This window comes from Saimiri boliviensis, chromosome 12 (assembly GCF_048565385.1).
Source record: "Saimiri boliviensis isolate mSaiBol1 chromosome 12, mSaiBol1.pri, whole genome shotgun sequence".
Lineage (NCBI taxonomy): Eukaryota > Metazoa > Chordata > Mammalia > Primates > Cebidae > Saimiri > Saimiri boliviensis.
In genome coordinates, this window is record NC_133460.1 from 41,864,638 (window position 1) to 41,877,730 (window position 13,093).

Below are 13,093 nucleotides of genomic sequence, written 5' to 3' on the forward strand. Positions count from 1 at the left end.
GGGGCTTATTCTGTCAAATGACATCAATTTTGGAAGCAGTCTTTTTTTCTCAATAACCACAGATATACTACATACTAAAGAAAACATTTCAATTACAAATTAAAATCATACATACGTTCTTTATTGCTGAAGTGATCAGAGTCTTTCCACATTAGTGGTATTCGAATATCTATAAAGAAGGGAAAAAGAAATGATCAGTAACACTTTTGGTAAATTTTATTCTTTTTTTTTTTTTTTTTTTGAGACGGAGTTTCACTCTTGTTAGCCAGGCTGGAGTGCAATGGCGCGATCTCGGCTCACTGCAACCTCCGCCTTCTGGGTTCAGGCAATTCTCCTGCCTCAGCCTCCTGAGTAGCTGGGATTACAGGCACGCGCCACCATGCCCAGCTAATGTTTTGTAATTTTTTTTTCTTTTTTTTTAGTAGAGACAGGGTTTCACCATGTTGACCAGGATGGTCTCGATCTCTTGACCTCGTGATCCACCCGCCTCGGCCTTCTAAAGTGCTGGGATTACAGGCGTGAGACACCGCGCCCGGCCAATTTTATTCTTTACAGTGACCTGAACCTCTGTATTCCATAATTCTGAATATTAAAGATAAAGTGTTATTATTTAACAGTGTATTTTCTAGGCATTGTTTATGGTTTGTACTTGTAAAAGTTATTTGTGAAATTTCTGTGTGAAGTAAAAATATATTCTTATAAAAATAACTGTTCTAACTCCATATGTTTCTTCCTCACGGATTAATGATGACATCTTTATCATACACGCCATTCTGAGTAAATGTGTGTTTCTTAGCTATACATTTTATGAATCTGAATCATTCATCAATTACTGTCTAGCTAAATATCAGTATCATACTATTTTTTTCTTTTTTTTTTTTGACAGGGTCTTGCTCTGCTGCTCTGGCTGGAGTGCAGTGGTGCCATCACGGCTCACTGCATCCTTGAACTCTCAGTCTCAAACAAACCTCCCACCTAAGCCTCCTGTGTAACTGAGACTACTGGTATATGGTATATGCCATCATGTCTAATTTTTACTTTTTTTTTTTTTTGTAGAGACAGAGTTTCACCATGTTTGCCAGGCTGTTCTTCAACTTCTGGGCTCAAGCAATCTGCCCTTCTTGGCCTCCCAAAGTGCTGGGATTATAGGCAAGAGCCTGCTTTTAAAAACATCACACTCTTATTTGCTAATTTTGTTATACAAATTTTACAACAAATTTTGTCAAAATCCCCTTTTCTCAAGTGTTTTATTAGTATTCCATTATCCAAGTTAATTTGAGAACTGATAACTCTAATATTCTGTCTTTGTATAGACTAGCATAATAATTTACATTTTTATTAAGATTATTCTTTGATATTTAATGTTTTTGGTTTTGGGTGGTTTTCTTGTAAAGGGTATCTTTTTTGCTATCATATTTTCTAATTAGTTATTGTTGATATAAAGAGAAACAACTACTTTTTGTAAATTTATCTTGAATCCAGCCACTTTTACTGAATTCTTCATTCACTAAAATAGTGTTGCAATAAATTCTCTTAGGTTTTGTAAGTCTAAAATCTTTTTTTTTTTTTTTTTTGGAAACAGAGTCTTGCTCCGTGTCACCCAGGCTTGAGTGCAATGGTGCAATCTCCACTACCTGTGACCTCCACCTACCCGGCCCTCCTGCCCCCAGGTTCAAATGATTCTCCCGCCTCAGCCTCCTGAGTAGCTGGGATTACAGGCATGTGCCACCACACCTGGCTAATATTTGTATTTTTAGTAGAGATGGGGTTTCACCATGTTGGCCAGGTTGGTCTTGAACTCCTGACCTCAAGTGATCCACCCACCTTGGCCTCCCAAAATGCTGGGATTATGGGCATGAGTCACCGTAATCTATTATCTTCAAACAGTATTTTGAAGATACAATCTATTATCTTCAATCTATACAATCTATAATCTTCAAAGAGTATTCAATTTATCTATTTTCAATAGTTTCATATTTTATTATTTAAGCTAGAATTTCTAAAATTGTTAAATTATATTGAAATAACAGACATGTTTTATGTTTATGAAAATGCCTTATTGTTTTATAATTATGACTTGGCTGATGTCCTGTCAAAAAGTCCACTTCTTGCTTGACCACAATTGCTGAATCATTTCATTTTCACAACTATACTTACTCACAGCTGTTCATGTTCAGTTAGGATTAATAGAGCATTAACTATTTACACTATCATAGGAGGGACATGGATCCTGACTTCCTTTGCAGTACACCCATAACCTGTGGGTTAGCCTTCTATCCCATGCCTAAGAGAGTAGGGTAGATGTCAGCTTCTCAAGAGAAGGTGGATACTGATTTCCCAGGTAGTCATGTGCTCTTCAGACAGTAACAGATTTGTAACCCATGAACTCTATTTCTTAATTCAGCTTCAAATGATAGAACTTCCTTCCAGATTCTTGCAAATGGCTGACTCAGTTTCAGTTTATAGTACTCTAAGCTTTGTCTTGTTTTATGTCTTCATTGACATTTTAATGGTAAACTGAGAGAGCCATAGTAAGACAGGTGACTTGATGATATCAAGTCCCAGAAGTCTATCATTGTCAAAAGTGAAAACTAAGGTACTTCGTGAACTGATTTCGTTTAGTCATTAAATTAGTAGTCGGTGACTAAGCTGAGATAATTACCACAATATAATTACAGTAAATACTACATTTACATACGGTAAATATTTGGTGTTAAGCAGAAATAATCAGAGTAAATTTGTTATTTAGTTTCATAAAGATCTGGCCAGGGAGTGGTACAGTTGGAAACAGAAAACCCAGGTATTTTCTGGCTATCAAAGTAATCTCAAAACATGAAATTTTGTTGCAAATATTCATCTTTACCAAAACAAAAGTCACATTTCCAATCCAGTATCAAAACAAAATGGATTTATAAAGGTGAATTCATTTTTTATTTTCTTTGTTTTTACACACACACGATATAATTAAGTGTAGGCAAAGATGAAAAGATACTACCTAAGTATCCCATTTTCTCAGAGTTTCCATTTCTTAATTTAAAATTATCTTTTGGAAAGAAGAAATACATGCAGAAATAAGTTCAATTTTTATACTTGAGTAATTGTGGGCAGGAAATTGTTTTTCCTTTTATTTTAAATACTTCTACCGAAGAGCCCCCTTCTAAATGTAGTTATTTCTAATATCATGAATTGTTACAGTCAGTAAACTGTTATGAAATGACAATAGATGTTGACTATCATGGCATTTGATAGTTAAGTTGTGTTTAACAGCAACTTAACATATCTCATTTGTATACTGAGTGGCACTGTATTCGAACCAAGAAATGAAGGATATGTTTAATTATTTTTATAAAATCTTAAAGATCTATAGTAGTTTAGTCACAAGAAAATTTATTACACATAATGAACAATACTATATAAAAGTACATGTTTGACAGCAAAAGGATAGAAGGATAAAACATGTGTTGTATAATTAGAAAGATAAAAATATAAATAACTATAAAACAAGCAACAAATTTTTATATATTCTAGTTATTTTCTGAAGAATATTTTGCTTAACTGAATGCAATTCTTCTAATTTTGGTCATTTAGGTACTTTGTAAAATGTAGGTCTACTGTCCTGTGTGATAATCTTGTTTACCCAGAAAAATATTACCAGAAACAGTAATTTAGGTGACAATGACTCAAATGCAGCAGCAGGCTCTCTAGTACAAGACTTCTGGCCAATAAAATAACCTAGTGATTACTTAAGGACCAATGGAGGTATACACTGTTGTTTCTAAAATGTACTGACGATGTAATATTTCTAAAAGCGCATTATCTGACTAGCGTACGCGCAAGTCAGACATGTATTCATTTCAGTGTGGCATCTCCAAGCTATTGTCTTTAGCTTCCTGAGCACTTTGGAGAAACTGAGACTGCACAGCGTAAGTGCCATCTAGTGGTGAAGGGTCTCCTAACTTCATTAGGAATTCAGAGAAAGGAAACATTTCTAGCTGGAATGGTAACAGAGAAGATATTATATATAGATGAACAAACAGATCTTTAAGAAAGTGTAGTTACTTCACAAGCTAATTGGGTGTCAGAAGCATGGGTTCTGACAGGCCAAGGAGATGTCTGCTAAAGCAGACAGCTTGTATTTAGGAGTAATAGAAGATAGGACTAGAAAAAAAATTGGGTCAAAATGGAAGACTGAAGAAAAATGTTTGGTCTTTACACTACAGGCAATGAAGAACAGCCATCCATCCAACAGTTACTGAGCAATTACGATGAGCCAAGCACTGGGCTAGCTTCTGGGTATAAAGCGATGACCAAAATAAACATGGTACCAAAACTTCATGGAACTTCTGATATAGACAAACATTAAAAACATTATAGCTTCTGAGCAGGAAAGGAACAGAGTCAAAAGACTTGGGTTTGGCCCAGTACAGTCATTTAACCTCTGAGTCTGTAGAAAATGACAATTACTCTATTTTACAAGACTGCACTAAGGAGAAAACTATAGACTATGTAATGTATGGTGCTCGCTTTGGCAGCACAGACACTAAAATTGGAAAGATACAGAGAAGATTAGCAAAAAAAAAATATGTAATGTATGAAACAGTTTTCTTAAATTCTAAAGTTCTATATAAATGTACAGCATAATGCTGAAAGCAGTGTTTTAGAACAAATATTCTGATAGAGGTATGAAAAACAAACCGAAGAGAATGGAGACAGGGCATGAAACAAAATCTACCATCTAGTTACTTGACAGAATTTATTCAGCAATATAAAAGATTCATTTATAGCATACCGGATATGGCAATCTTTCCTTTACATGCAGTTCGTTCTTTACTTTCAAATTTCACATCACTGTCAAAACAAAAAAACTTATGAAAAAAAGAAGTTTGCTAATAAGCAATGGTTTTAACAGTCTTTCACAAATGTTTAAATATTAAAAACAAACGCATATCCATGAATAATAATGACTTCAAGTTAAAGTAAACTATTTGTCTCAAACTTTAAGATGTTTAGACAACAGTTAGCAAGTTGAAAGAAATATTTGGAACCACTCTCTGATTTTTCAGATAAACTTTATATTCCTTGATGACTGTATACTGGTTACTTTACAATGAAAGCTTTTTGTGATCACTTGTATCTGTAAACATGATGTACAATATTTGTCCATGTCCCCAGAAGTGTAATACCTTAGCTCACAATTTCATAAATTACATTTCTAATCTACTAGATACAATGGCCTGAAAAAGTTAACGAACTTCTCAATCATGCAATTTGCTGTCCAGGAGTACCTTATCCTCACAGAATCTGATCAGTATCCAAAAAAGTATCTTCTGCTGTATATGTATCTATAGTTATTGTAATATTTAATTTCCCCAAGATTCCAAAGAATTAAGTGTATGTTAAAACAATAAATTAACAAACTAAGATGAGAAACAGAGTAGCTCTATAGATAGAATAAAAATTAGAGAAAAATATTATGATTCAAAGGAAATTCTGGGGATATAAGACACTACCAAATCTGACTTTAGGATATTACCATAAAAACTTTAAAAATAGATATCTCCTACTAGATCCAAACAATCCAATCTTTGACTATTTCTCCAATATCCTATTTTTCTAATAAACTGCATTTAGAGATTAGCATTCCATTTACAGGGCAATATTTCCAAAAGTATTCTTTGTATTTTTCATTCCTATTTAATTTGGTCAGCTGATTAACTACCAGCTAATTTAATTTGTCACTTCAAATAAGTGATAAGACGGAAATTTTCCATTTGGATAGAGTTTGATTCTAAGAGGGCTTCTGGAGAAAGGCTGGATGGGAGTTTGAAATGGGATGTTATCTAAGTAATTTTCAGAAGAGGATGACAGCAACACACAGCTTTCAGTAGGTCTGTTTAAAAAACTGCCAATATATCCATTATCATGCATCCAAATTTGAAAACAAATATAACATCCCATTTTTTTTTGTCCCTTTACTAGATTAAACTCCTAAGTGTTCTAGGTAAAGTATATTTCAAATGAGGTAAAATAATTTACTGATGTAAAGTTGGAAAGTTTATATGAGACATTTACACAGTATTTATAGAATCACACATTAGGTATGAGTAAAATAATGGAGTAAATTTAAAGCCATATATTCTCAGAATCCTATCTAATAACTTTATGGCCATATCTGGTACTAAAACTAGGGAACTGATTCAGTGAAACATACAAAAACTCACTGTTTATTTAAAAATAAAGTTTCATTGAATCATAAATTTTAAAAACGGTCAAGTTCAACATTTTATATTAGTTTGTCATGTCGGAGAAGATTATCTTGCTTATTCCTCACAGAGTAAAAAGTTCAATTCAACAGTTCAACTGAACAGTTTATTATCTATTTTAGCAAAATAATATACTGAAAGGCCCACTAGAAATCAAACACAAACCTCAATTTCTTCAAACTGGTACAAGAAATACAATACAAATATAATTGGTTGGCATTTCAAAGTAATATTTCTAAAAACGCCTATATGAGCAATGCATAATATAAATTCTTAAAATACTTATTTCAGTGAAAAAGTACAAGGAAGTTCAAATACAGTGAATAACTTAAGTATTAAGGAATAGTTCATAGATTATTCTAAAGTTGAGGTCTATTAGGTATTATTAAATTGGTTTAAATTTGAGGCTTTGGCAGGCAAATGAAATTCTGAAATACTAGAACTACCAAAAGCAAATTTGCTGAATATTCACCAAGAAAAATTTTCCCCTTCCAAGCTATTCAACTACCTGGCAGAGTATAGCTTTCTTCGCTGCAATTATAAATTATGTGCATAGGCCATTTCCAGGACTCGTCAGCAAACGTATTATACACAAATATTGTCAAACTATAATATAAATTTGATTTACCATATGATCTTACAGAATTAAGTCTTTTAAAAAATGAGCGGAGAAAAACTGAAGTAATTCGGCCTCAATTTTCTGAAGTTCGAATTACGTTCAATTCAAATAATAAAACTGCTATTTAGGGTACTAAAATGTAATGTTTTTTCTAATTAATCCAAATTGACAATGAAATTGTTAAACACTATCTGTCTAATAATGTGCTACTGTAGCTAATAGTTTGCTTAATATAAATACTTGTTCAAATATCTGCAATATTAATGCCAATTCTGAATGCTAAAATTAGAGAGCCAGCCTGAGGAAACAGCAAATAACCACAAAATTACCAAAACAAAGCACAGCTAGATAATAATGTACCTTATTCATATGAACCCAGTTTAGAGCATTATTTTGGTTGAGATCTGTAAATGCTAAAAGATAGAGATAAACATATCAAAGACAAACTTAATTTTTATTACTTATATTTCTGCCTGTAGGTAAATAAAATGACCAAAAGAGGGTGCCAATCTGCCATATTGTTGCTCAAAAACCTGTATTAAAACTGACTGAGTAAATACTGATTATCCTACCTTACACTGTTTCAAGTAGGAATTTAAAACAGCATTTCTTTGCCAAAATTAACAAGTTATAATGAGAAATAGCACAATGATGAAAGCATTTTACATTTTCTTAATGAAGTACTAAACTAATTCTAAATGGGATTCTATTATTTCAATGTACGTTATAAAATCCTTTACCTATGCTGCAGATAAGTAAAAATTAAAACACTCAGAAACCATTTAGCATGAAATTTTAACCCATCCTAAAACTATGGTATAAAATGTATAGCTTCATAAATATCTTTAAAAAAAATCAGCAATGTCTTTAAATACAAGTTTTATTATAAAACTACTAAGAGTACACAATTTTCACTTCCAACCTATGCTTTTTCTTTTTTAAGTTACAGTACCTGAGCAATGACCAAAATACTGGAGAATGAGAGTAGTATAATAATCATACAAAACTTACAAAATTATTTTGGCACTATTAAAATCATATTGTTGGTTGACACACATAATTAAGTGCTATAAATGACACTGGTTAGTATTATTTTTACAAAGTCAAACAAAGCATTTCAGAAGTTAAGTCAAGAAGAGATGAACTGGGTTGGGCAGGGGTTGCAAGGTAGGGGGGGCAGTGGGGGCAGTGGAAAGGGTACAGATGGATGATATTGCTGAAATATAAGCTCCATAAGTACTTTTTTTTGGGGGGAGGGGGGCATCTATTTCACTGCTCTATCACCAGTGCCTGGTGTTCAGCTCAGTACATTCTAAAAAACTCAATGAATATTTAGGGACTGCTAAATGAAATGAAATAAGAATATGGTCATTTTGATGAAGCAGACAGTAGATATGGATTCCAAAGCCTAAGAATTGGATTTTGCTCATTATTAACTAATTATATTAGTGGGTTGCTATTAACCTTTTAGCCTTAGCATCTCTATCTGTAAAATGGGGAAAAGATTCACTACCTCACAAAGCTACTAAATGAATATTTAAAATGTATCCTATGTCTTTCTTCAAAATGTTACACAAATACAAGGATTACTTCTGAGTATTTATATTTTTGGCCTCAGTATTTAGGTTGGGGCTTACATAGAAGAGGCACTAAACCATTTGTTAAAGTGATCAGACAATGACTTACTAGTTCCTTGTAAAACAGTGGTAGCATCTAAATCAGATTATTTTCACACATTCTACAAAAGCCTTCAGATCAACAAGGAAAGCAAATAAAATGACCTACAGTCCACACCAACAGCATAACTAGAAAACAGAGATTTCTACAAATCATAATTTACATGTAAATGGGAAACTAACATCTGAAACCATCAAAACCAGCTGTGGAGGTCTTGCCATCTAAGAAAACAGTGAGGTGGGCATTGCAAAACACAAGCAGTATCAACTTAGGATTTCCCCTAGAAAAAGAGTGAATGGGTACAAGACCTAGTGGATACCATAGCACTGGTTCCTGGAGAGGTAAAGAAAGGGCTTCAAAAGTACCTTGGTTCAAAAGTTAAGTCTTGTGAGAAACACGAGAATGAGCTAGGTGCCTTTGGAGACTTGGCTACCAAGAAAGAGAAGGAAGAAAGTAGATGAAGTTTAAAATCCCAAGAAACACATTAGTATCAAGGAACAGAAAATCAACTAACCAGCATCCCAAAAGACATCATTTATTAAGGAAACTACTCTTCACAGTTCCAGTAACAAAAAAAATTCTTGAACTAAGAAACCAAATACAGGTTTTGCTTTCCACAGTTTCAGTTATCCAGAGTAAACTGCAGTCTGAAAATATTAAATGAAAAATTTCAGAAATAAACAATCCAAAAGTTATTTGTTTATTTACTTACTTTTGAGGCAGGGTCTTACTCTGTTGCCCAGGCTGGAGTACAGTGGCGTGATCTCGGCTTACTGCAATCTCTGCCTCCCAGGTTCAAGCAATCCTGCTACCTCAGCCTCCTGAGTAGCTGGGAATATAGGCACACGCCACCATGTCCAGCTAATGTTTACGTTTTTTGACAGAGACAGGGTTTTACCATGTTGCCCAACCTGATCTTGCACTCCTGGGCTCAAGCGATCCACTCACATCTGCCTCCCAGAGTGCTAGGATTATAAGCATGAGCCACTGCACCTGGCCTAACAATTCATAAGTTTTAAATTGTACACCATTCTGAGTAGTGTAATGAAACCTCACACTGCCCTATAGGATGTGAATCATCCCTCTGTTTAGTGTATCCATGCTGTATACACCACCTGCTCATTAGTCACTTAGCTGCCATCTAGATTATCAGACTAACTCTCAAGGTATCACAGTGCTTGTTTTCAAGGTCAATAGTAGCCTAATGCTATACCACAATGCCTATGACATTCACCTCATCTAAACTCATCACAAAAGCAATTTATCATCTCACATCACAAAAAGGGTAAATACAATACATAAGATATTTTGAAAGAGAGAACTCATTTGCACAACCGCTATTACAGTATATTGTTATAATTGTTTTATTTTATTATTAGTTGTTGTTCATCTCTTACTGTGTGTATGTATAGGAAAAAACAGTGTACATAGGGCTTAGTATTTTCTGTGGTTTCAAGTATCCAAGAAGGATGCTGGAACATATCCCCCAAGGAGAAGGGGTCCTGTGAGCCCTTCTAGTAACCTCCCACCTGACTCCTAATCACTTGGCTCAGAAAAATCCTATATATTTCATTAGGGAAAAAAAGCACTCCAATTACCCATAGAAAGCTACTATAAATAAAATAGATAATCAAATCTCTTCATTTGATACAAATACTCTACCAACTCCACCCTGAAAAACTATAAAGTAACAAAAACGGTAACACAATACTCCAAAATGAATTAAGTGCAATTTAAATAAATTATTGCAAATATGAAAGAAACCATGACTCTAAAATCCAAAACTTGAGACTAGTAAAGAACAAACAATAGGCAGATATGCAAAGAGAGGAAAGAACAAAGAGATAAACTGGAAAAATAAAATCACTTCTGAAATGAACATTAAAATATAAGGTGTCCAAGAATAAATACGTATATAGAAGTGAAAGTACACTAAAGTACATAGTAAATGGAAATGAGAAGAACCAAAAGAACAAAAATGAAATAAGGTATTAAAAAGGATCAGAAAGTGATAAACATAGAGGACAGGCAAAGAAGATCCAACTTATATGTCATCAGGAAAACAAAATGAGATAGAAATACTTTTTGTATAATCCAGAAAGACTTTCTGAAAATAAAAAAGAACAATCTACATATCAAAAGAGCTCCAAAATGTGCCAAATGGTCAGTCTTACACACATTCCAGTAAAATAATCAGACTTTAAGATAAAGAAAAGTACTTTCAATCTCCAGGCAAAAAGTCAAACTCATTTACAAAGGAAAGAAAATGAAAGATTAGATTTCTCAATAACAAGACAACAATGGAGCCAAATCTTCACAAAACTCAAGGAAACAATGTGTTGGCTAAGGAATTTATAACTAGCAAAGTTACCCTAAAAGTAACAACACTAAAGAAAAACACTATAAACATGCAATAAAGTGAAGACAACCATATTCATATTGAAGAATCTACTAGCTGATGAGCTCCTTCCAAAAGAGATGATTTTGGAAAGTATAACAAAAGAACAAGCAGTAAAAATTATATACATTTGTGTATCAAAGATTAAAACAAAGGTGAAGATATGACTATAAGATTAGTGTGTAAATATCCATTCCACCAATATAGAAATAACACAACTTGAAAAGACTGTAGAGTAGGGGAAAACAGAATAAGCTCATTGATCTTGACAAATAGTAACGGGAAAAAAAAGATATTACTTAAAGCAAAAAATAAATAAATAAAATATCAGAAGCCTGTGTTAGGCCATTCTTGCATTGCTATAAAGGAATACTTAAGGACTGGGTAACTTAAGAGATTTAGTTGGCTCAGGGAACTAAGGGCATTATATATAAGAATTTAGAACTAAGGGCATTATAAAGTTATCAGTATATAAAATTTTTAATATAAAATTATTGTAACTATCATGACTTATAAAATGATTCCAAATTTTTAAAAAAGCAGAGACCACATAGTAAAAGACTGTAATTATACAGTTAATAAAAAAGAATATTACAGTGGCTGAAATCAGGTATCAGTTATATTAGTAAATATAAAATGTCTTAATTTTCCCATTAAAATGATTTCCAAATTGGCTTATAATATAAAACCCAGATCTAGGATGAATACAACAAACAGGTCTTCAAAGGTGAATCAGAAAGGCTAAAAATAAACAGATGGGCAAAGATATATAAAGCAAATACAAATAAGAAAACAGAGGATGTGATTTTGTTACCAGGCAAGGTAAAATTCAGGTCCAAAACATTACCTGAGACAACAACAGAACGACACTTTGTAATGCAAAAGGCTGCAACTAACAATGAATGTATCACAAGTACCGAATATACCAAATGTTACACAGCATCTTCCTAAAGCACAACATACAGAAAATACAAGGATGAAGATAATTAAGCCTTAATAACCAAAAATCTTAACCTATCTGTTTCAGTACAAGACAGCTCAACTGGTCAAAAAATAAGGAAGGTTACTGAAAAATCTAACAAACATAGTTATTAACACAGATCTTTTGAACACCTTTGGCTAACTTTACACTCAAGAAATATAATTTCAAAAGCCAATGACTTTGTCATAAAAATGGACCATATTAAGTCATAAAGAAAACCTCAAGATGTTCCATAAAGTAGAAAAAATAAAATTTGATCAAAATACAACTAAACAAATTCCTCGTTTGGCAAAGGCTGAATAGCTCATGCTGGAGAAATCTTTCCACAGAAAGTAATTTTTAAAAATCTAGAAAAACTATTTAAAAAACATCTACCTGAAGTGACTAGTAAGCGACCAAAATTATACAGAAAACTGAAAAGAATCAACACTGGAAAAAGTGATACAGTGGAAAAGAAAAAATAATTGACATGTGATGAAACTCAAAAGTATTATACTGAAAGAAACCTCCACTGTGTAATTCTATTTATACTAAGTTCCAGAACAGGCAAAATTAACCTACAAGGGAAAAAAATGTCAGAATAGTGGCTGATTCTTGGAGTGGGAGCAGTGGCAAGGACTACTAATTGGAAACTGGGAAAAGCACAAAGAAACACTCTATATCCAGAAAATGTAATTAATTCTAAGAGGTAAACAAACAAACAAGTAAGCCTATTTATGATTTAATAACAAGACTATAAGAAAAAGCTCATTGATACGGTTTGGCTCTGTGTCCCACCCAATCTCCTGCTGAATTGTAATCCCCAGTGTTGGGGAAGGGACCTGGTGGGAGGCGATTGGATAATGGGGGCAGATTTCCCCCTTGCTATTCTATGACAGTGAGTTCTCCTGAGATCTGGTTGTTTAAAAGTGTGTAGCACTTCCCCATAGGCTCTCCTGTTGCCATGTGAAGGAAAGTGCCTGCTTCCCCTCTGCCCTTTTGCCATGTTTGTAAGTTTCCTGAGCTTCCTGTATAGCCTGCAGAACTGAGTTAATTAAACCTCTTTTCTTCATAAATGACTCAATCTCAGGTAGTCCTTTATAGCAGTGTGAGAACAGCGTAATACAATCATTTCAAGTAATTTTTAAACACTCTCTAACCTATATCCACAGGGA

The 13,093-nt window shown here is 33.4% G+C and overlaps 1 protein-coding gene across 10 annotated transcripts in view; it reads right to left on the bottom strand.

The window, feature by feature from the left end:
• Window positions 1-13,093, bottom strand: part of RTKN2 (rhotekin 2) — a 158,221-nt gene that overhangs the window by 130,444 nt on the left and 14,684 nt on the right. For 9 of the 10 annotated variants that reach the window (XR_012512821.1, XM_074382284.1, XM_074382287.1 and 6 more), the window contains 2 exons: window positions 4,790-4,848; window positions 116-169 (listed from right to left, as the gene is read on the bottom strand). Coding sequence is in view for 9 of the 10 variants with exons in the window: in XM_074382284.1 (XP_074238385.1) it covers window positions 116-169; window positions 4,790-4,848 (113 nt within the window). In the remaining variant the exon portion in view is untranslated. The remainder of the gene's footprint in view (window positions 1-115; window positions 170-4,789; window positions 4,849-13,093) is intronic. The other variant, XM_010339325.3, reaches the window with a different exon arrangement.